The sequence below is a fragment of the Camelus dromedarius genome, chromosome 29 (assembly GCF_036321535.1).
Source record: "Camelus dromedarius isolate mCamDro1 chromosome 29, mCamDro1.pat, whole genome shotgun sequence".
NCBI classification, from domain to species: domain Eukaryota; kingdom Metazoa; phylum Chordata; class Mammalia; order Artiodactyla; family Camelidae; genus Camelus; species Camelus dromedarius.
Genome location: NC_087464.1, coordinates 21,243,184 through 21,267,439, shown reverse-complemented (window position 1 = coordinate 21,267,439; position 24,256 = coordinate 21,243,184). Strand labels below are relative to the sequence as shown.

The window sequence follows — 24,256 nt, the reverse complement described above, 5'->3', positions numbered from 1 at the left end:
TCAAGTTTGGCTTCTCTAAAAGTGGTGTATATGCCTGGACTAAAATTAAATCAGGACAGAGAGAGCTAATAACTAGGAAAAGGAAGTTGACACATGAAACTCAAAGTACATATATCTTCTTTTCTTCTGGACTCAGTATCCAGTGTTTTCTACTTTTCCTCAGAGAACATCAACCATATTAACATAGATTTAAGTACACAGAAAACCAAGCCATCTTTCTAACTACAATTTATGCTAACTGACATTAGTATACAATTTACAGTAATTGTTTTTCACTCAATTTACAACCACCTATTTAAATATATAGTACACAAGCATATATTTGAGAATTTTAGATATACCTTTATATTTAATGTAACTCCAGGAGACAGTTCTTCAGGAAATGTTAAAGAAAATGTTTCTCTGCCAGAGAGGCCCAAGGAATCTGCATTTTCTCCCGGAAGGAACTGAAGTGGAGCTATGCCAATTCCAATCAAATGATCTTTGTGAATTTTTTCATAACTTTCAGCCAAAACAGCTTTCACACCCTGTAACAAACGTGCATTTTATTTCCTCCATTCATCTCTCAAAGCTGCTTTACTGAGTAGTTTAAAGGGAAAAATTTCTACTTTTGGCTTTTCTGAAAAACTTTTAACCTAATACCCCATACTAAAGGTGAATGTTATATCAAAGTATTTAAATGAACTTTTTATATTATCTTTCTGTGTCTTTAAGTAGCTCCTCTGCCAGGCCAGGGTTAAGTAAGCACAGGGCCTACCACACAGTAAGAGCTCTCTCTAAATGCCTGAAACTCAGATAGGGCTCAGGAGGGTTTCTGCTTAATTGTGGTGGATCTAAGTAACGTATGTGTTCATCAACACTCCCTTTTAAACTGCCACCAAAATATAGGAGTAAAGAAGTATAACCCCGTAGCAACAAAGGGAACAGGATGTGAAAATTCTCTAAGTGTTTAGAAGACAGAGCTAGGTAGCTGACTTAGTGTTGAAACTACAGAGTGATGAACTGAAATGAGAGTGATGCCAATAAAATGTGAGTCAATCTGTAACAAAGAACCTAGAAGAGGCTTGAGACTCAGAGGCATGAGGTTCTGGAAACACTGGGATACTGGTTAGAAGTCTATAAAAAGCAGTAGGATCTCCAGCCCAGTCCCCACTCAAGAAGAGAGAAGGTTTATTCTCTGAAGAAAACAAGCTGAAGAGGCTCTGGACTCACGTTTTCTCAACTGACCCCATTACCGTCCTCCTAAGGAGCCCTTTATGGACATTTTCCGTCTAATCATTTCCTCCTCACTCCCACTCCCCAAATACAATGTGTATCTGTTTATGTATATACATGTAAATCTGCACTTTATACATAAAAAGAGCAAGATTTTTTTTTTTTTTTTAACACCCAAGAACCAGTCTTCACCCCTTGGAAGTGCCATCACCCTGTAGAGAACGGATGCTCGACTGAGAACTAGGCACAGGGGAAGGCTGGGTGAAAAGACTAGCAGAAATGGCGGGAGTAAGTCTTTCCTCAGTGGGTCTCCTTCCAAGAAGAAACATTTGAATGGCCTCAGAGAAAATACTTACAGATACTGACATACAGGGCTCTCTCAATGAAAAAGGTAGCTTATCATAGTAAGGCCCCCTAACTGACAAAGCCCAGCCCACAACCACAGCCTGTCATTAGTTTTTTAATGTGTAACTGAATGGACAGCCAAGGATCAACAGCTGTATGAGGAAAGCCTGCAACGTAAACCAAGGATACAAAAACCTCAGGAAAAAGGGACCCTCTACCTATAACTAATATCCATGACGCAGGCATATCCCGTTTTATTACCTTTGCAGATACTGTGGTTTTTTTTTTTTAAAACAAATTAAAGTTTTGTGGCAACTCTATGTTGAGCAAGTCTATAGGTGCCAAAATTTTCCAACAACATTTGCTCACTTCATGTCTGTGTCGCATTTTGCTTAATTCTTGCAATATTTCAATTTTTTTCATTATTATTTTGTTACGGTGAATCTGTGTAAGTGATCTTTGATGTTACTACTACGATTTGCTGAAGACTCAGATGATGGTCAATATTTTTTAGCAATTAAGTATTTTTAAATTAACATACGTACTTTTAAAACAAAATATGCTATCGCACATTTAATACACTACAGTCTAGTGTAAACATTTACATGTGCTGGGAAACAAACTCACTTTACTGCAGTGGCCTAGAACCAAAACTGCAGTTATCTCTGAGGTATATCAGTATTTATAATTATTATCTTACAAAGACAAAAGAATTAGGCTGACTCCTACAACTCCTTAGAGTATTTACATGTTAAGGGGGAAGATTAAAGATTCAAAAAGAATGACATTTGTATGATTGTAACAGCTCTGAGGGCTGTATTCTGACCAGGTTTTTACAACTACAGTTGTAAAGAGAAGCAGAGTTATGAGTATGAAATGACAGAAAGCACACGTCACTGACTATTCTTGCCAGCAGCTCCTCTATGTGCTCTTCAACAAAGAAACAGTCTCAACAGAAATGTCTTCCTAGCAGATAGCCAGGCACCTTCATCATCTACTTGGAAAAAAGAAGTAAAACCTGGCCCACTATCTCTGAGTCTGTTACCCCCTGATGGAGCAAGTCAGAGAAAATTACATGAAAAGGGGGCAAGTAAAACTACCAATGGGTACAAAACATTACTATAAAAGCAACAGTTTAAGACAGAATCAGCTTTCCCTCTACCATATTGATTTCTACAATTAAGACTATAGGTTTAATCAAATTCAGACTATTAAAATGCAACTAGATTAGTACAATGTTTTACATAAGATCACTTAAAAAAAAAAAAACTACAAATAGGAGATCCAAATAAGTTTAAGAAATCCAAATGAGCAAAATAAACATTGATAGAATGTTACTGACAAAAGAGAATATTTAAAGCTGAAGTTTAAGATAAAATTTAAGAATCAATACCAGTAAGTATGGTCCTTTGGCAGCCCAGTCTCTTGAATTCCCTGAACCATATTTCTTTCCTGCTAAAATAATCAGCGGGATACCTTCTTTCTGGTACAGCTCTGCAGCCTCAAATACATCTAGCTGTAGATTAAAACAAACACAAAAGTTTTTAATACAAATTCTGGCCTAGTTAGCAACTGCCTAAATACTTTGTATACATCCTTACCGTCTGTCCTGATGGAAAATGAACTGTTTTGGGAGCTGGTTTTCCAATAAACTTATTAAAAAGCTTGATATTTGCAAAAGTGCCTCTTGTCATCACAGCATCATTACCCCTTCGGGCTCCGTAAGAGTTGAATTCACGAGGGGTAAGGCTGCAAGAAAGTTACGGAAGTTTTTGTTTCAGATGGAAAGTAATCACACATTAGGGAACTGTAATATTTATTCAAAAACTTTTATTTTGGAAATTTTCAAGCATGTACAAAAGTAAAGAAAACAAAACAGTGAATGCCCAGGAGCCTATTACTAAACTAGAATAATCATTTCATGGAATCTCATTGTTTCTTCTATATCATCCTCTATCAGACTGTTTGAAAGCAAACCCAGATATCGTATCTTAGCTGTATATATTTCAGTATGTTTCTCTAAAAGATATGGACTTAATACTACCTAGATACAAATAATAATAATAATAATAACAACAACAACTATAACCTTAACACCAGCTAGCCAGTCAATATTCACATGTCCCCGATTTTCTTTTTCTGGTAGCTCTTTTGTTTTTGGTACAAGACATCTAGAATCATCTTCTATATTTTCCAATCCCAAATCTGGAACCAATCATTTCTTCAAGAACCACTGATTGCTTGCACCAAGAATTAGTATTTAGACACCATAATCTGGGTCCTGTGGGTGTTCATTGGTACTGGATTGGTCACTACATAAATGACCTTTTAGGCCACGAAAAAACTTAGCATAAGCATCTCAACAATCAACAACCAACTCTTATTAGTCTGTAATTTGGTCTTTTATGTAAAGGCAACAAATCTTCTAATTTAAACATCTTACTTCAGGATGTACATTTAAATACTGTACTTCAAGATGGAGGTGGTGGTGGTGGGGTGTCAAGTGTCTTTACAAATAAAAATTTTAACTGATAAAACTGCTGTATTAAACACGCTAAGAAATCCATATATAAATTATAATATAAAAATTGTGTATTTGAGAAATGGTGATTTTTTGTTTGGGTGGAAGCTATGTCACAATTATGATCAAGATGGAAATCACAACCAAAAACATTTGGGAGAAAAAACCTTACTTTATCTATCACCACTATAAACAAAAGCCATGTGTAAAACAAACTGATTCATCTTTATTAAAGTACATCAAATGGACTTGCTATTAGCAATTTCTGCCAAAAAGTGTTTTAATTCACACCAAACTACAATTACCTAGAAAATAAATTCATAGATTTCACAACAGCACCAACAAGATTATATTAAGAGCTATGTAGTATTATTATATGTCAAACCAAGCTAAGTAGCACTGATTTTTGTAAGATATTTCAATGAAAAGTCTTGTCATTTGCATAGATCAAGCATCAAAAAGCTAATCTGGCAGCAGCAGGACAAATTCTGCCTTTAGCAAAACTTTGTCTCTGGTGTCAATACAGTTCTTTGACAACAGAGCATCTCTACATTATTAATCATGTAGAAATGAAATTAAACCCTTATAGTTTTGGGTTTACATACCCTATGTAAATGATCTTTACATTCACATTTATTATTCTTATAAAATGTTAGGCTCATGAAGCAGACATTCATTATCTTTTGATTTGATACAGATTGAGCCTCGTCTCATGCATGTACCTTTTACAGCCCAAAAAACATATTTACATTTTGTACTCCAACAGCAGGAGGGTGGTTAGAACCATCATGCTTTATTTGGTAGATCAAACCAAGCTGAATTTTCAACAAAGTAGCACTGAAAAAGAAAAATCTTGTTTCCAATCAGTCTTTGAATTAGAACATTCGAAGTGGACAGAATGGAATAAGCAAAAGCAGGTACAACAGCAGGTACAATAAAAGTGCCTTAGTTACTGCTTAGGTCAAATACATTGACAATCAGACACCTATAATAGCATGTAATTTACTGGATACAGGAACATGGCCTGTAAAAGCCTGTTAACCAGTGAGAAAGATAAAACAAAAACAGGCTATTACCATGTACACGTACCCTCTGTTTGTCAAATACTTAGCAGCAGCACTGCTCCTAGCGATGCTTCCAGCAGGTGATATATGATCTGTTGTGACAGAGTCTCCCAGATACAGTAAGACATGGGCATTTTCAATAGGCTGGAGTGCAACTGGCTCTTTGGTCTAAAAGGTAAAAAATGTTGAAGGCATTTAACTCTTCATGAGGTTTTCTTCAGTTCATAACAATCTTTAAAAGATCAAACAGTAAAACAGTACTTACAAGCTTATCAAAAAATGAAGGACATCTGATATAAGTAGACTTTAAGTCCCATGGAAACAAAACTGAATCCGGTGCTTCTAAGGAACTCCATCGTTTATTTCCCATCTGTGAATATGGTTTTGGTTGATAAACCAAAAGCAAGAGAAAATGGAGGCAGAAAAAGAGGTTTATGAAAATGATCAAAGGAATTAAAAAAGTACTCAGGTTAGAATGAAAAAAAGAAAACAGGCCTTATCTACTGGGGAAGAAAGCTAAGACAGTGCATTCTATAAAATTATGATGACATTTTTGGACAGAGTGGATAAAGATTTGCTCATCAAATTTTAGCACACCCGATTTTCAGGAATACTGAGTTAAGTTTCGGTACAAACTGAACATGAAAGACTTCACAGAATCCAAAAAAGCTGAAGAATTCTAAAAGCTCTACACAAGCTGCTGAAGAAATTAAGTGTGTTTTGGGGTATACTGTCAATCTTTAAGAATATTATGGAGAAAAACTGCTTTTTTCAATATACTTGTCCTAAATCACTGTGCATTAGTCCTGCCTTCGAACTTTATTCAAAATCTCACCACTACTCACCACATCCACTGCTAGCACAAATGTTCCATGCTATTACCATTTTTCACTGTGGACCACTACAAGTGGTCCTCCTGACTCTGTTCTTCTTACCCAACCTCTCACTCTAATATATTTTCAATTCAAAGACAGAACAATCCTTTTTGGTTATGACACTCCTTCTGTTCAACACCCTCCAATGGCTTCCCGTTTTACTTCACTCAGAGTAAAACACTGAGTTTTTAATGGTCTAAAATTCCCTATGTAATCTGGACTCCCTTTCTCTCTGACATCATTCCCTACCACCATCCTTCTTATCTCCTTTGTCATAGTCACACTGCTTTCATTCAAGTTCCCTCCTTAAGGCCTTTACACTGATCCCTCTACCTGGAACGCCCATCCTTTGTTCAGATATATGACTAACTTGTTCACCTCTTTCAAAACTCTGCCCAAACACCATGTTTTCAACTATCCTATAAAAAACAGCAATCTACTCCCCAAATTTTGCGCAGTTGGTTCTTTTTACCCTAGTCTATAATTTTCCATAGCACTCATTACTTTTTAACATATTGCATAATCTACCTAATTATCCTGCCTACAGTTCACTGTCTGCCTCTCCCCATGAGAATTTTGTGTTTTCTTTGCTGATATATTCCAAACAGCTAGAAAAGTGCCTGGCACATAGTTGGAGCTCAAGAAATATTTATTAAAGTGAATATCTTTTCTGCCCTCATATTTGTATTCTAAGTTCTTTTTTAAAAATGTGAATATATGTTATTTGCTTGCAGATGCACAAAACATCTCTGGAAAGATGCTTAAGAACCTGACATAACTGGAAGGCAGCTATGCCCACCACTATACCACCACTGTCTCAAGAACTTGACATAACTGGTTGCCTCTGAGGAGGTGAAGTAGGTGGCTAGGGGCTGGGTGAGAGGGAGATTTCATTGCGCTTTTTATTTTTGGGGAGGATAGGGGAGTTCTTATCTATCTATCTATCTATCTATCTATCTATCTATCTATCTAGGTACTGGGGATTGAACCCAGGATTTCATGCATGCTAAGCACGCACTCTACCACTGGGCAAAACCCTACACCCCTGCTCTTATTTACTCTGAATTTTTAACCATTTGACTAGGAACAACAAACAAGGGCAGTTTCTATGAAGTATGTCCCTGTTCAGAATGCCAAATATAAATGTTTGCTATACATTTCTTATAAGTAAATAAAATCAACTCTAATACTCTAAGTTAATTCTCTTAGATAGTAGAGATTCCAGATACAAAATAACTATCACTCATTAAACAATCTGTATTCAAAATAATGTAACTTTAATTTCTATTCTATTCAGAAAGATGCATGAAATAAATACTGCTACTTCATTAAGCTATTTAAGAAACAAATGAGATTCTTACCTCTATTTTCTCTTTTAGTGCTTTGAACATGGACAATACAACATGTTCTTCCTCTATCTGATGGACTTCTTCCCGACTAGGCCAGATATCATGCAGGTAAATGTTCTTGCCAGTAGAGTCAGTACCTGGTTAAAAAATTTTTAATATGAAATTTAGTATAAAAAGCTACTCTTTCAATATGTTCACATCTTTTCAAAGACATATCAGAGAAACCAAGTGTATTACTCAATAGCAGAGCACTTTAGGCATAAGCAGCTGGAAGAACTAGTTACTTGCACATTTTACATTCTTCATATGAATCAGAAATTAATAATGTATCATAAGATTTCCTGAAATAATTCAAAGAATGAACAGTCTAGAAAGTATTTCAAAAACACAACTTCTGGGGAAAAGAGTGTGTGCAGGCTATGTAGGTACACAGGTAAAGGAGAAGGTACCTAGGGGCTCCGTCTGGAAGTCGATGTTCACTGTGCCCGCTATGGCGTAAGCCACCACCAGGGGCGGAGAAGCGAGGTAATTGGCACGAACACAGTCACAGAGACGACCTTCAAAATTTTTACTTCCAGATAAAACTCCACAAGTAACCAAATCACCCTGAAAAAAACCCAACCAAACAAACACATAAACAAATATATTCAATTCAAGAGATGGCATAAATTTGGATAATCACATATAAGTAATATCAAATACTATATTTCTTAAAGCAGGATAACCAAAAACAATCAGGTATGCCAATTATTAGGTACAGAACTATCAATCTTGTAAATAAACTAATTCCTTACACTATCAAGAAATTATTTCAAGGATCTAAAAATTATTTTAAAGAATCATTTTAAGATTGACAGCTTACTCTTCCCAAGAGATGCAACAACTACAGAAATATACATACATCAGTATATATTTTCAATAATTTAAGTGAAATAAAGTTAAGAAACCCATTTATTTGGATGTCTTACTGATCCACGCAGTTTACCTGTTTTACTGCATTTAAAACCGCTTCTGATAAGGGTGCTGTATTTCCCACACATGTTGAACATCCATAGCCAACTATTTCAAATCTGCATTTCAAAAAATAAATGTGATTTGACAGAACATCACAACATTTGTAAAGAAAGGAGAAATTTTGTCTTTCATTTCCATCACTATAATATGACTACTTAAGAGAATATTCTTGACACGTGAATCTTCATCAGTATGTTCATTTCACAGCTTTTGAGCAAGCAAGTCTGACTCTCAGGCATGCTATTTGTACTGAGTGCAAACTCCGAAAAGCCTTGATACTTAGGACCCTCCCTAGTAACATTCAGTTAACTAAATCTGACACAGAACTTAACCACACTACACAAGAAAATTCCTCAAACACTACTTGCTAGGAACGTAACATGACCATTGAAAAAACAGACACTGTACTTTCTTCCAAAAGGGTTTAAACCATAACACATCAAGAGGACCTGGCTGGAACAATTTGACCAAAGGCCCCCAAAGAGGCATTGTAACTCAGTGCTCTGATAGGAGCAATTTTTCAATTCCCAACCAACTACGAAAAATCCCTGACAAAAATTCCATGATGATATAACTGAAAAATTAGATATAATCCTTGAAATTACTTTCAGCTGCACTTCTAAAGAAAGAAAGAAAGAAAAAGAACCCTAAAACTCAACAGTTTTGCAAAAGAACTGATGGCTTATGTAAGAGAGTATGTTCCAAACTATACAGTGAGAACACAGCTAGCATCAATTATTTTTTTGACCATGTAAGAAATGTAAAAGTTATTATCTCTAAAGTTCAGGGACAACTTAATCTATGCTTAATGGATCCAATAATCTCACAAAACCTCAATTAAAACAATTTACTCAGTTACTGTGCAATCTGTAAGATTTCATTCTGTTCTAAAAACTGATCTACAAGACTCATGGAAATAATGCACTGCTCAGTACCGTCCCTTATCCTGTCTGTCACGTTACTTGGTTTCACTTGTCTGTATTGTTTCCACCCTTAAACTAGAGATCACATCCCCTACTTCTTTGTAGCCATCACACTGCCTTGTTCACTGAATTCGCCCAGTAAATGTCTGCTGAGTGATACAGCCTCAAAGATTTTGTGGTAATGGCAAGGTAACAAGTAGAAAGAACTAAAGGGTACTTTTCCGACCTTCTTTTTATGAAAGGTCTTAACAGCAGTTTCAATCACTGCTGAACATCAACATTAATATAAACAGTGGTAACCAACACTTACCCAAGCTTACTAAGATATGGTAATACTCCACTCGAACTGAGGTAATGCGTAACCATCCCACTGCCTGGAGATAAACTTGTTCTTATATAAGGTTTAACATGCAGACCAGCTTCAACAGCTTTTTTAGCCAAAAGACCTGCACAGTAAACAAATAATGATTTATTATGGCAAGGTTTCTTTCCCTCTACCCCTCATATTAAAGTAGGAAGCAAGAAAGGGTTTGTTTTATAGGTCATCTCCAATTCAGGTTAGGGCCAAAGCCTAAAATCCATGAATTTACTGTCATTATTTTGTCCATTTTATTCTAGTGATTTGTTTCATTTAAAACAAATTAAAAATTGTGGTAGACTACTAGCCTTGATACTATGAATTATTAAGATACCATCTGATATCATGGCATCATGCACACAAATGGAAGAAAAGGATTTATCATAATATGTACATATATAATACATATCATTGAATGAACGGTTTTCAATAGCCATTTATCATTTATTATACTTGATTTTATACAATTAATGAATTGTTCCATGTACACACAACTGATTTCATTTATAATCCTTGTCAATAGGGAGGAGGGTATAGCTCAAGTGGTGAAGTGCATGCTTGACACGAAAAAGGTACCAGGTTCAATCTCTAGCACCTCCTCCGAATAGAAATAAATGAATAAACCCAATCCAACCCACTCCCATAAAAAAATAAAAAATCCTTGTCAATGATCTTTTACTTCCTTTATACTTTCAACTGAATCTAGCATATTGCTATGGTAAACTTCCAGTAGATTATCAAGATATCTTCTAATTAACTTTACTTCTAAATTAACAGAAAAAGCAGATACAACCTAAGACTCAGATATATAAAGTTACAATTTAAAAAATTTACTTTCTTTGTAATAAAAACAAAATAACATAAATCAAACTTAGGCTCCTTAAGACCTAAATAAAATCTCAGAAAGGCTCTCAATGTCAAACATAGACACCAATACTCATACATAATCTAAGAAACCGAACATGAATATAACAGAAAAGTAAAAAATAATTTAGGAGAAGAAAATGTATGGCTGTGAACCACAACCTACCTGCAGCGAGCATAACAGATGGGTTGCAGTTATTGGTACAACTGATAACGGCAGCAATGACCACAGATCCATGAGCTAGCTTATATTCACTTCCTTCATAATGAATAGACACGACATCATTTTGCTTTTCAGCTGCAATTTGGAAGCCTTTAAATCCAACCTATACAAATTTGCACACAATTATTAATTAAATAGTCTGGATATGTACAGAAAAAAAAGAGTGGCAGACAATATGGCAGATCCTTGACATTTGATAAGTTCTGATAGTGAGTGATGCCAAAGGTCCACGACATTTAGTAGTTATAATTTAGCTGAAGCACGAATTTGAATAGTCATGATAGGAGTTGGTGGTATTCACAAGCTTTTATCTACTGAGTGAGTACAGCCAACCACTCAGGATCCAGATCTCATTTGACTTTGCTGTTCTGTATTCATTCCTACTTACAGTAATTCTCAAGAGATAATACAAACTTTTCCTTTGATAAAAATGGCCTTGAAGATTTGCTTCAAAATGATCTTCTGTGTGTCTATGTGTGTAGAACAGATGAAGTAAGACTGGCTATGAGTTGGTAACTGCTGAAGCATGGTACATGGGAATTCGTCACACTATTTTATTCCTGTACAAGTTAAGACATTTTCCACCAGAAAAGAAAAGAAATTATAAAAAGAAAGGCTCTGAAAAGAAAGCCAGCTACAAGATTGAAGCCATGATTCTCAGACAGAAAGTAAAAACCTTGGAAGTCAAAGAGGTCACTTGTTATTCAGTTAATTTACCAGATTTTAAGAGAGTAGTAACAACAATATAGTGGGTTTTTTTCTAGTTTGTGAAATCACAGAAGTCTAGAGAAGGGCTGTCCAATTGAACTTTCTGTGATGATGGAAATATTCAACAGCTATGCTGTCCAATACAAGAGCCACAGCCACACACAGCTTTTCAACTTGAAATGAGGCTATCGTGAACTAAGAAACTCAAATTTTAACTTTAATTTTAGTTAATTTAAATAAACCCAGTCAACCTCTAATCTGCATAGAGGACCTGGGAATAAGCTTATGCAAAGTCTGACTTGCACTCTGGACAGAGGCAAGAGGGGTCTGCTGGTGTGTGCCACAAAACATAAAAATACAGCCGTCAGTTGGGTTCATGGGTCATCCAGTTGGTTCTTTACCACTTAGCACAAAGTGTACTGACAACTAAAGGTTAATAACAGTAATCTACCTTTTCATTTAAGCAAGCTCGGAAATCACTTTTCATATCTGTCACAGCAACTCTATCCTGAGGTCTTTTTGGACCACTGACAGATGGAACTATTGAATTCAGATTAATCTTGATCACCTAGAAAATGAGAGAAGAGGAAGAAAAGGAATTAGAATTCATAAGTTCAGATTCCAACTTGAGTACTACTTTCTGATGCAGATAGTATTTATTTTAATGCAACTTGTTTTAATGGAATTTGTTTTAATGGTGATATATACTCCCAGAAATAAATATTTTTAAAATGCCATTTAACTTATGAAACATAAAATTTTACTAAAAGCAGATCAGTATGCAAAGTATCACAACACCAGTTGTATACTCTATACAAAATTTTTTGTTCCCCAAACGTTTTTTTCCCCCACAAAGATAACACTGTCTTCACAGTCATCACAGCCCGATGATAAAGTGGATTCCTGTACCACCTATCAGTTTATTGCCTCTGAGCTCCAAATTCATCGTTCTTTTCCTGCCCTGTAACAAGGGAGATGGGCTTAGCAAAAATTTCTCCTTTTTCAGGTTGCATGTTTAGTCTGGTCAATAGAGGGTGCTGGGGGGACACAGCAGAAAGGGAGTTTTTTATTCCTGGTTCCAAGTCTGTCTAGCTGGCCAGGCTCCTACAGACCATGCTTTTATTACTTGGTTTAAAAAAAAGTATTTTATAAAAATCTTACCTCCCAACTAGGTAATTTATTCTGGTAATTCTACCATTTCCCTATGTACATTTTATTTGGATATAATCAATTCAAATTGAATTCCTCTTCACTATGGCTTTCATCATTATTTAACAGCCCTGCTTATTCTGGTCGATCACAACTCCAACACCAATTTTCTTACACTGTCATTTCATGGACCCAGGTGATCCCAGTCTTTGTCTTTAATGAGTTTTTCTTGAGATCAACATCCTAATGAATCTTAGTTTTATTTCTTATAACCTAGTCAGGTTTTTAACAGGCAAGCTTATTCCATTTTGTTATATATATCACCAAAATTTTTCCATTTAATTTTTCTTATTCTTTCCTTTGATGTCTTTTTTTCAATGTGGACAAAGCACTAGATTCAATAAATGGAGCTGATAAGAACCAGAAAATGATCAGAGAAGTTAAAAGATTTGCCTAAAATATCACACAAATTCAATTCCTCTGGGTTCCGCACTGGCATGCAATCTACTGACATGCATTCACTTATTCACCTAACATGTTCATTAAACACCCAATGTGTGCTAGGCTCTATTCTAGGAGCTGGGGGTGAAGTGCCAAACAAAACAGATGAAGTTCCGGTCCTCATGGAGCCACTTTTACTATGGTGAGGGAAGGACTGGCAAACAATTATACAAATTACTAGGTGACAGTAGGGCTATATGCTGTGAAGAAAAATAAAGCTGGGTGAGAAAATGGATTTCCCAACAAAAAAGAGCTTAACAGTTAACCATACCTATAACACAAGTTGTTTTAGATCCCTCACACACTTCTAGAAAGCAAATTTTGTTAAAATTAAAACTTTCCTGAAAGTGAATTCAACCTACTTTAATATAAATTTCCAACAGATGAGAAATATTTGCCTAGACTGTAAAATATCTCTAACATTAAAGGCCATTTAACTATATATCCCTTTTCATAATAGTGCATTTTTACAAAATACAGACATTAACTAGATGCAGACATCATCAAAATTGGTATTTGGAAGTGTATTATAGTACACATATTCTAAAATGGAAAAAAAATAGAGTGATAAAATAAGTCAATTTTGAATTTTAAGTACTAAAAATTTATACTTGATAAAAAGTCATAAAATTCACTGTAATATAAATCTATGTAAAATTAATGAAGAAACCCAGAGCAGGGTCACAAATAACATTAACTTGTTAAATACTAACAGCTAACATTTACTTAGCACTTACTATGTGCTTGAAACTGTTATAATGAATTTGTATTTAATCTCTAAAGAATCCTGTGGGGGTAGATATTATCCTCATGTTTACTGAGGCAAAAAGGCTAAATAAAGTGCCCAGGATCATACAGCTAATAAGCCTTAGAGCTGGGACTCAAGCCCAGGTGGTCAAGCTCCAAAATTCACACTCTTAACTACTACTAGGTGGATTATTCTGCGTATACCTGCGAATATTCAGGCTCTCCTGAATTATTCTGGTCATTTCGAAACAATTTCACAGCTTTAAGGTATGTTTCCATTGACTTGAGTTTGGCTTTGTCAAAACCTAAAAAGAAGATTAAGAACAAAAATCCAGTCAGAAATTTTTTAATCTTCGAAGTAAGGATGATGAACAACAAACAAATATTATGTATTACCAAACACTCAGAAAAAAAATTCTTTACAAATTCTTATTATTCCCGAATAAAAAATTTATCAGTCATGAAAACTCTATAAAATACACGCCAGAACTCTCCCTTTAAAAGTTACTCAATCACAGACAAGATCAGAAATACTGAGCCAGATCTATAAAACTCACAAAAATATTGTTTGCAAGAGAAACACCAAAAACAAAATTGAACATAATAAATTACTACCCATCATGAAAGAGGAAATTCGTTATTCTCCCTAAACAATAAGCAACATTAACGTAATAGTCAAAATGAAAGAGTAAATGACAGTTAAAAATAGTTTCACAGCGCAGAAAGATGTAAATCTAACAGGATCTTCCAGAAATTAAAAGACCTTAGATGTTAACAACAAATAAATCCAATTAAACATTTTGGTGTTATCTGAAAGCCTGATGAAAAGTAACTGTGCCAGATTATATTTCCCAATGACTGTCACAATAATAAATATCCCAAGTTATAAGCTCTCTTACAATGTGACAATGACAGTCATCTATCAAGAGGTAGAATCTATGTTCATTTCCCTTGAACCTGAGCAATGTGGTTTCTAGCTGGCTAGCTGACTAGCTGGTGCATGCGTGCTCTCACTCTCCCCTTGTCTCCTCTCTCCCTCTCCCTTCCCCCAACCTCCCTCCCTGGTCCCTCTCTTCCTGTCCCCACCTCCTCTCTCAAGTTACTAACCCTTGAAAAGTCACCATGTGAGAAAGCTTGGATTACATGCAGAAACCAGATGTGGGTGTTCTGGCTGACATTCCCAGCAGAGTCCCCATCAGACAGCCAGCATTCACTGCCAGACATGCAGGTGAACAAGACTTCAGGATTCCTGGCCCTAGCTTTTAAGTCTTGTAGTTGAGGCTCCAGACATCACGAAGCAGAGACAAGCTGTCCCAGCTGTGCCCAGTCTGAATTACTCATCCACTGAAACTATGCAGCAATAAACGATTACTGCTGTTTTAAGTCACTAAGTTTTAGCACAATTTGTTACGCAGTGATAAATCATTAGCACATTAACCCATACTAATATATAAGGAATGAGGCACTTCTCTCTTAAATGTTCTACCACCCAAAATCCAGTTTAGAGAGAGCCCTGCATTCTATGAGGACCATTCCCTCCATGGTTCCAAAGGTCATTCTGCCATTTGATTTATAATAATCTGTCCCCAAAATGAAGAATACCAGAATATATTCCCCAAATATACCTACGATTAGAGATTAGTAGTTCAGTAATGATCTCTTTAAAAAAAAGAAGTGGATGAAATAAAGAGATCCTGCTTTTTAAAGGATATGGGGCCTTAAAAAATATTAACATTCTGGTTTTGCAGGTACTAAATAGTCAATAGAAAAGTGGTCAAAGTTCCTAATTAATCAGGCTACAAAAAGGATTTGGAACCTGTAACCCTAGGTTGCTTTTCACAAAATTACATGCTTCTTATTCTTTAGATAGAGCACTGGTTCCCAAACTGTTTTGTCTGGTGGCTCCTCTATTCCTGGATGCAGAAGGGAACAGCTGTGAATAAGCGCATCTTGACTTGCCTTAAAATTGCAACCTCCAAACCCTAAGCAGGAGGAGGTACCCATCATTATGAGGAAAAAGTTAGGCAAAGATAAGCAGTTTGAATAATTCCTCTACATTGCTCTAAATAGGTCACAGGGGACTAGAGTTTGAGGACACAACACTCTTTAAAGACATCTGACACAGTTTATTTGAAAGCTGCTATTTCAAAAATAAGATGATTCTATGAATATTAAATAACATGTACAAGGTAGTGATTTGTTATAAAATATTTCAGAAAGATGCATTAGAAACATGTTTATCCTAATGACTCTATACCTTCTTACCTGTATGTTCTAAATGTTTTAACGTCACATTGTCAACAGGGAAAAAGCTGAGGATAGCACCATATTCTGGGCACATGTTTGCTATTGTAGTTCGATCCACTATAGATAACTGTGAAACTCCGCTTCCAAAAAACTCAACAAACTTTCCAGCCACTCCTACTTGCCTGAGGTGCTATATAAAGGAACACACAAAAGTGCACATGGTAAGAAATTAGCAATGGTAAGATTAACATAAGATAAACAATAATGACCTACTGTGAGACACAGGAAACTATATTCAACATCTTATAATAGCCTATAATGGAAAAGAATCTGAAAAATAGGTATACATACTATATAATGGGTGTATAACTGAACCATTTTGCTATACACCTAAAACCAGCACAACATTGTAAATCAACTATACTTCAATTAAAAAAAATAGTATGGATTCTCTGAAAACTATAAAATCTAATTTTTAACTCATACTAGTAATAGTGAAGGAAAGAGGTCCTCTGTTGTTTTTATGAAACACTCATTCTGGTTTTGTAGGTATTTTAAGATAACTAGTCAATAGAAGAGTGGTCCAAATGTTAACTGTTAGTCAGAAGGGCTTCATATATGAGAAAGTTCAAAATGACTAAGATTCACATTTTAATGTCTCTGAAATTAGGGTGTACCTTGGACTCATTGGTGTGTCTGTTGTCTGGCAGTCTTATTTCTTTCTTAGCAGCATATAAAACAATGGTGCTTCTAACCACTGATGGCATCTTAGATTTAATGAAATATTAATACACTGATAAAACTGTGTATTTAAATAAAAAATTATATACTGGCTATAAAAATTCCTCAAATTCCAACTACTGGTCTAAATATTTATAGCATCATTAATTATAGGTAAATATCAATTTGATAGGATTTAATGTGTGACTTCAAACTTAATTTCTTCTAAAATCATTTTTTATTACCAAGTAACCAAAACAGCTACCCATTTTTCTAAATTTTTTAGTAAAATGGTCCCAGAATGGTAGAGGGAGTGCCCAAGATGGTGACTAAGTATGAAACAATATTCAACCTATGAATAATATTAAATCCTAACATTTTAGAGGTGCTAGGGATCACTTAATCCAAATTTTTTTATACATGTAGGAACTCAAGCCTAAGAGAAAGCTGTTCTTTATTTTTATGGTTATATTTTTGAGGATGAGAGCAACAGAGATTGGACATATAAAGCCGAATATTGCTTTCACTAAATTAATGAGGTACCACACAATACATTTTGAAAACAATGTATGACTAATCCTATAAAGATCACGGTTAGAACAGGATCTCAAAAAAGGCACAAAATATTCAAAAAAGTACACATACATAATAGACTTAATTTTTGTATCAATAAGCCAAAAGGTAAAAAAAAAAGATGTATAATAAAAAATACAGCCGCAAGGGTCAAAAAAGCAGCATTAATTTTCAGGATATATGAAGGAAAAGAATCGACTTCTCTAAAAACATAATGGGATATCCTTTTCCTTTAGGAATTATCCTGCAATTCTCAATTTAACTTCTTGATCTTTTGGTACCACACATCGAATTAATCATTTCTGCAAGATGTCAATTTTTTTCTAATTAGGGAAGAAGGATCAATACTAAATGGTGAGAGGAAGGCAATACCATTTTCTTTCCCTGTGGAGTACCCTGAAAGCCTTCAGACCAATAATCCAACCAAAATTGCTGAGACTCTGGGATCCAAACTGAAATTCTACATGGAGTATTTCCCAGATTCATTCATTTAATGAAATGGGACTCAATCATTACAATAAAGTTAGTGAAAACTAGAAATTTAGGATAAAGAGTTACAAATTACTGTCTTTATGAAACTCTATAAAGTACATGTATTAAACACATGCAGCCAATATTTTCAAAATTCAGAGAAAAAGTTTTTATATAATAGTTTAAAAAATGTTAAAATAGCCAATAGAAAAATTTGACACTACCACATTTTTACTGTCCATATACTTATTTATATTTTTTTAGTGGAAGTACTGGGGATTGAACCCAGGACCTTGTGCGTGCTAAGCATGTGCTCTACCACTGAGCTATACCCTCCCCTGCAGCCCCTATTTTTGAAAGTACTATCTAATTCAGTAATAGTTTCCAGAGGACAGATGATTCAATTAAGTATTAAAGGAGATGCAATTAGACTTTTCTAAATAGGATTATTTTTTTATTCATGTAGTCAACAACTATTTATTGAAGCAATAAGGCAAAATGGTTAAGGGCATGGACTTAAGAATCCGACTGCCTGGGTTAGAATCCTTCTCCTACACTCACTGTTCAGCCCTATGACCCTCTAGTAAGTCATTAAACCTTACTGAGTCTCAATTTCCTCTGAATTAAAATGGGAATAGTAATGGCACCAATCTCACAGGCTTGTAAGGGGAATAAATGAGTTAACATGTCACGTGAACAATGACACAACAAATTGTTTTGTACTTACTAGTATAAAATAATGGTTATATTTTGCTATTATGATGATGATACCTACTATGACGTGGCCAATAACGTGAGAGTGCTGAGGATGAGATGAAGAACCCAAATCCCTGCTCTCATGGGGCTCCTCTACTTACAAGAAAAGAAAAGAAAAGAAAAAAGAAAAGAAAAGAAAAGAAAAAAAAAGAAAAGAAAAGAAAAGAAAAGAAAAGAAAGAAAGGAAGAAAGAAAGGAAGAAAGAAAGAAAGAAGGAAAGAAAGAAGGAAGGGAGGAAGGGAGGGAGGGAGGGAGGGAGGAAGGAAGGAAGGAAGGAAGGAAAGAAAGAAAGAAAGAAAGAAAAAGAAAGAAAGAAAGAGAAAGAGAAAGAAAGAAAGAAAGAGAGAGAGAGAGAGAGAAAGAAAGAAAGAAAGAAAGAAAGAAAGAAAGAAAATCATTTCCACTAAGGTATATATCTAGCAAAATTTAAACTTACCTTTGTAATGCCAAGAACAACATCTATGGATGTAACAAAAGGGTTTGATGAGCCAGTTAATTCACATCCAACCACCTCTGGTAAAGTAAGAGAAACTGGCAGACCAAGCATAACTGCTTCTGTTTCGATGCCTCCAACCCCTAATGTAATAAAGACAGGCATAAGCAAAGTACATTTAAAGATAATTTATCTTTGTAACATCTAAATCTCTAAGTGTTTGAAGAGCTTATCTTACACAGTACCTTATACAGAATTGCTACAATGCTATTACTGTAGACATGGAACTCAAGTCTTCTCAAAAGAATGGCTCCACTCACATGGTTGGGGAAAAACCTGATTTTTACCTTTATATTAAATTCAGAAAACATTTACTATGCTCAAGATACAGATATGAGTAGAACCCAGTCCATGTCAACCTCAGGAAGCTCATTCTAATGATAAAGACAAAAAAACCAACAATTTTAACACCTTGTAAAAGAGTAAATGCATTCTTCCAGAGGGAATAGCCCATGCAAAGCCATGAGGTGTAAGGGTACAGCCCACACAGGTAGACAAAGGGCTAGTCTCTAAGATGTGTTTGAGTAAGTGGCCAAAGAGGCACCAGATGGTAAAGGGCCTTATATAAAACATGTAGAAAGGTGGATTTATAAAGGCCAGAAGTCACTGAAGGACAAGGGAGCAACCAGATCACCTTCACAGACATCATCACCATCATCATTAATCCCTCCACAAATGGTACTGCTGTGCTGAGCACTGTCCACACTTCTTTTCATAAATTCTCTCTTATACCACACTGTCCAAAAACACTTGAATTAAGATTTATTTTTGTGGCTATTATAGATGAAAATATGGCCTCAAAGAGGCTATAAAGATCTTGCTACTTACATTCTTTTATAATATTCCTGACATCCTCTCCCAAAAAGAAGTAAATATATTTAGTCATTTACTTACCCCATCCCAGAATCCCCACACCATTCACCATGGTTATATGAGAATCTGTGCCAACGACACTGTCTGGGAAGAGGAAGTCCTTTTCTTCAAAAACCACTCTTGACAAATACTCTAAGTTTACTTGATGAGCCATTCCAGTTCCAGGAGGGATTACAGCCACATTCTTAAAAACTCTTGAACTCCACTGTAGTTTGTTTAAATTTAAGAAATCGAAGTGTTAGCCTATTACATGAATTTGTACTCACAATCCACATATAAATATGGCACTAAAAAAATTTTACCGATGTTCAGTATTGTCAAAGTGGACAGTACATACTGAAAAACAAATATGCAGATACTAAATCTAAATCTATTCATTTTTAAATTATTAAAATAAAATTAAGTCAAAGAAGAATGTTCCAACAGTCTAGATAAACAGTAGTTTTCAACTTTGTTCCAAGGATTCTCAGGGATGGGAAAAGGGGAAGGACCAAGTATAAGATCCTCCAAGAACACCTGAATTAGAGCCACTCTGTTTTCGTCCTGTTTTACAGTAACCTTTCTGACTAGAAAGAAAAGTAAAAAATGGTTCTACTGCTATAGTGTTTAAAAACTTCTAAATATACAAAAATCATACCTTCCAATTATTTTATAAAAAAAAACCTCCCCCAAATCATTTATACCTTGAAAAATTGAAGCCTCTCTCGATTTCTGCCAAATTCTACTTCTTGATTTTTTAATACTGTTTCAGGTCTAAAAAGAAGAAGAGCTGGTATTAAATGCAAGTATTACAGAAAGACTTGCCTTATTTCTAAGTCTTTGTTCTTACACACTTACAAACCTATTTTAAAAATTCTTGGAATAGCAATTTACTAGACTTCTCAGAATCAGTTATTTGCTTTTCAACAAGGAAGCTCTACTTTAAGTAACACTCAAAAGCTATTGCAAGGACATTTTAATGAAGCCACATCCGCACCAGTGTCCCAAACTGTACTGTGAGATTTGGCTAAAATATTAAAAGTAGTATGCTAAGCTTTGTAGGGTTTTCCATTGCAAGGAAAAGGAGAGTAGCAGCTTAATGAACAACAAGCATGTACATTTCTCCCCACTTGGCTCTTGGGCCAGTTAAACTAGGAGATTTTAGTTGTTTCTTGTTGATGATCACTATGTAACAACGACAAACAACAACTCAACATAGTTTTACAGGTTAAAAAGAGCTTTTGGCAAAAATCTTGTATTCATCTCATCCAAAATGGAAGGTTCTATTTTAATGTACAAGTAGTAATTTACTTTATATGGATTATAAATATATTTTACATTAATTATTTAAACTAAGAGATAAAATCAATTGATTGCCAAGCAGTAAACATAGTGTCATTTTTAGCAATCTTATTTTTATCTAATGGATATTTTTTTAAAAATTATTTCTAATAGCTTTAAGTTGTTTATTTCACCTGCCAGCTGGTGATTTAAGTGTTGACTAGAATATCAATATTACTTAAATTATACATGTCCTCCAGGGTCCAGATAATTATAGTTGTTTAATTGTCAACTTTTTTTTAAAACAAAGATTACCTTAATAATTCATTGCTGAGTGATCTCTTGAAGCCATAGCACATCTTAATGAGATTTTTCTCAGGACCTCAGGGAACATAGCTTTCTAGAGCCACTCCAATTATTTTACCTTGTCATAGCACACACAGCTACAAAGTGCCATACAATGTTTATTAGCTCATAACCTGACTTCAAATTAGACAGGGATTTCAAGTGCCAAATGCATGCTCTCAACTCTACCCCTCAATCTCGTTTGAGTCTATAATTAATACTTTACTGACACAATAAAACACATGAAAGAATTACTTTTTTCATGTAGCCAAGGACCATAATATATCTCATCTTAATACTATGTAATTTAGAGTCAAAATTGAGGGGAAATGTTATACCAGATTGGATTTTTAGAAATAAAAATATACTATCCTAGCGTTTCACACTCAGCCAGTTATAAGACAGCCAGCCAACTGGGGTGGGGGGTATAGCTCAGTGGTAGAGCGCATGATCAGCATGCATGAGATCCTGGGTTCAATCTCCAGTACCTCCACTAACAAAAAATAAATAAAAATTAAAAAAAATTTTTTAAATTAAAAAAAATCATAGCCAAGAAAATTAATGATTTTTGAATCAATAAACCTTCCATTTTAGGAAGTTACTTTCTAAATGAGAAAAGATGTTACTCTCAAAAGTCAACATGCCCCTAATAATCAGGACAACTTGGCAGGAGCAATAAGTAGTGCTTACAAAAAACTGTTGTAATTTGATGGCAATGGACCCATAGATTATATTGAATTCTTAGAAAGGAAGAACAACCAAGGGCATTATAACCTGAGGTTTCATAGAAATATTGAGCCCAAAATTTGGAACTACCGAGAACTTCAAAGATCCAGTTTAGGGACATATGAATTAATGTAATATTTTGCACTTATGATGAAGTATGTGTCGATATTATTCTTAGTTTCTAAATCTTAAATGTGTTAAATTTTTTTAAATGGAAAAAGTATAAGTCATTTTTTACTAAAGTTTTGAAAAGTCTGACAGTCTAATAACAATGGGATAATAAACAAAACTCTCAAAATAACAAAGACTTTGGAAACTTCATAGCATATAAAAACTCATGTCATAGAACTTTTTTTCTTATTCTGAAAAATTACCTATTAGGAAATTTAACAAACTCTTAAGAATAGGATTCTTTTCTTGGCAGATTTACGACTTTCCATGGTACTAGACAGGAAATCACTAATCTAAAAGGGCTCATTAAGTCTGTAACATATGATAACGATAATATTCTTAACACAGCAGTCTTACTGCAATAAGAAAAAAATAAATCTCCTAACAGAAAAATAAAGCTAAAAACATAAGTAAGGATTTCACAAAAAAATGAACAAATGAATAATAGCATGTGAAAGGTACAAATTCACTAAAATAAAAAACGTACAGTTTAAATATTTTTTTGTCTACATTAGTTACAAAAATTAAATATTATTTATAGAAAATTCTGAAGACAAGTTTTCTTCTAAAGGAACAGAAGGAGATAATGGTACTCAGAGACCAGCATTTTAAGTAACTTTGCTTCTTTCAGTACAACAGGAAATACATAGAAGTAAATACTGAAGCACAGTAAGTATAAAGGCAATGTAACAGCAATCAGGAGGGGAAGATAAAACGTGAATTCCTTAACTGAAAAATAACCCAGCACTAATAAATACTTAAAAAAACATCTCATACTCAGGCACTGGTTGCAAATGAAAAGGACATAGAATGGGTGTATTTTCAATCTGTGAAGAAAATTTTCCTGAGTTTCGGCCTAGTTCTCCAGAATCACACGACCCTCGGCAGGTAGTCTGGCCTCTGCAGAGAAGCTTCTTAGGCTGCACTCTAAGTGGAGAGAGCTTTCCTGCTTTCTGTAGGTCACCACCTCCAGGATTTGGAGCGTTCTGTATTGCACTATCATTCCAAAAGAGAAACAAAATAAAACCATTTAAAAGTGACAGAAATTTCCCTCTTCAAAAAGTACACACTAGCAATGCTGCCTAGATCTAAGTAACTGAATGTTTTTCAAAGGTTGACATATCATTTAATTCAGGTTTCAAAAGCAAATCTCAGGTTACCACAAAAAAAAAAAAAAAAAAAAGACAGAGAGAGAGAGAAAGGTGGGGGCACGTGATTTAAGTTTACGGAGATAAAAACATAAGTCTAAGTGCCCAATAAAATCATTTTCATACACTTCTATGACAATTTAGATAACTTTTGGCAAGTACCAAAATAGATTTTTTTTTTTAATCTAACAACTTAAAAGAAGCTAAGAGCCATAGTTTACTCTAGAGGGCAAAAACTCTCATGGGTTTTAAGAAATTGTAGTCTTATTCCATTATTCCAGAGAATGTAAAAGAAAGCTGATGCATGAAAACAGAATCATGTCCTCTCCAGTTTGACTTGGGTCAAAGGAGCCTTTTAAATACAAGAAATTTATTTCAGTGGAAGGAAAACAGAGCTGTAGTAAGCTCACTGTTTTCAAACACCAACTTAATGTAATGGCTCACATCTTTAGATTTTCTCTGGAAGGGAAGTTTAAAAAACAAAAAAGGAAATTAAACCTTAATTCAGATATTCACTCCAAAAACAGCAGCAGAAATACACAAATGTGAAAATAACTTTAAATTTAGACTAAGCAAAAAAAAAAAAAATCACCAATACATAAACTTTTTACCAGTTT

General features: G+C 34.7%; 1 protein-coding gene across 3 annotated transcripts in view; it reads right to left on the bottom strand.

Moving 5' to 3' along the window:
• IREB2 (iron responsive element binding protein 2) overlaps window positions 1-24,256 on the bottom strand; it is a 46,495-nt gene that overhangs the window by 3,487 nt on the left and 18,752 nt on the right. For 2 of the 3 annotated variants that reach the window (XM_031440738.2, XM_031440739.2), the window contains 17 exons: window positions 23,269-23,487; window positions 20,673-20,742; window positions 20,011-20,194; window positions 19,060-19,199; window positions 16,122-16,293; window positions 14,061-14,161; window positions 11,911-12,027; window positions 10,695-10,854; window positions 9,617-9,752; window positions 8,355-8,439; window positions 7,819-7,975; window positions 7,382-7,506; window positions 5,411-5,515; window positions 5,171-5,313; window positions 3,162-3,309; window positions 2,954-3,076; window positions 342-527 (listed from right to left, as the gene is read on the bottom strand). In XM_031440738.2, the coding sequence (XP_031296598.2) occupies window positions 342-527; window positions 2,954-3,076; window positions 3,162-3,309; window positions 5,171-5,313; window positions 5,411-5,515; window positions 7,382-7,506; window positions 7,819-7,975; window positions 8,355-8,439; window positions 9,617-9,752; window positions 10,695-10,854; window positions 11,911-12,027; window positions 14,061-14,161; window positions 16,122-16,293; window positions 19,060-19,199; window positions 20,011-20,194; window positions 20,673-20,742; window positions 23,269-23,487 (2,371 nt within the window). Of the gene's footprint in view, window positions 1-341; window positions 528-2,953; window positions 3,077-3,161; window positions 3,310-5,170; window positions 5,314-5,393; window positions 5,516-7,381; window positions 7,507-7,818; window positions 7,976-8,354; window positions 8,440-9,616; window positions 9,753-10,694; window positions 10,855-11,910; window positions 12,028-14,060; window positions 14,162-16,121; window positions 16,294-19,059; window positions 19,200-20,010; window positions 20,195-20,672; window positions 20,743-23,268; window positions 23,488-24,256 lie in introns of those variants that run through there. The other variant, XM_031440740.2, reaches the window with a different exon arrangement.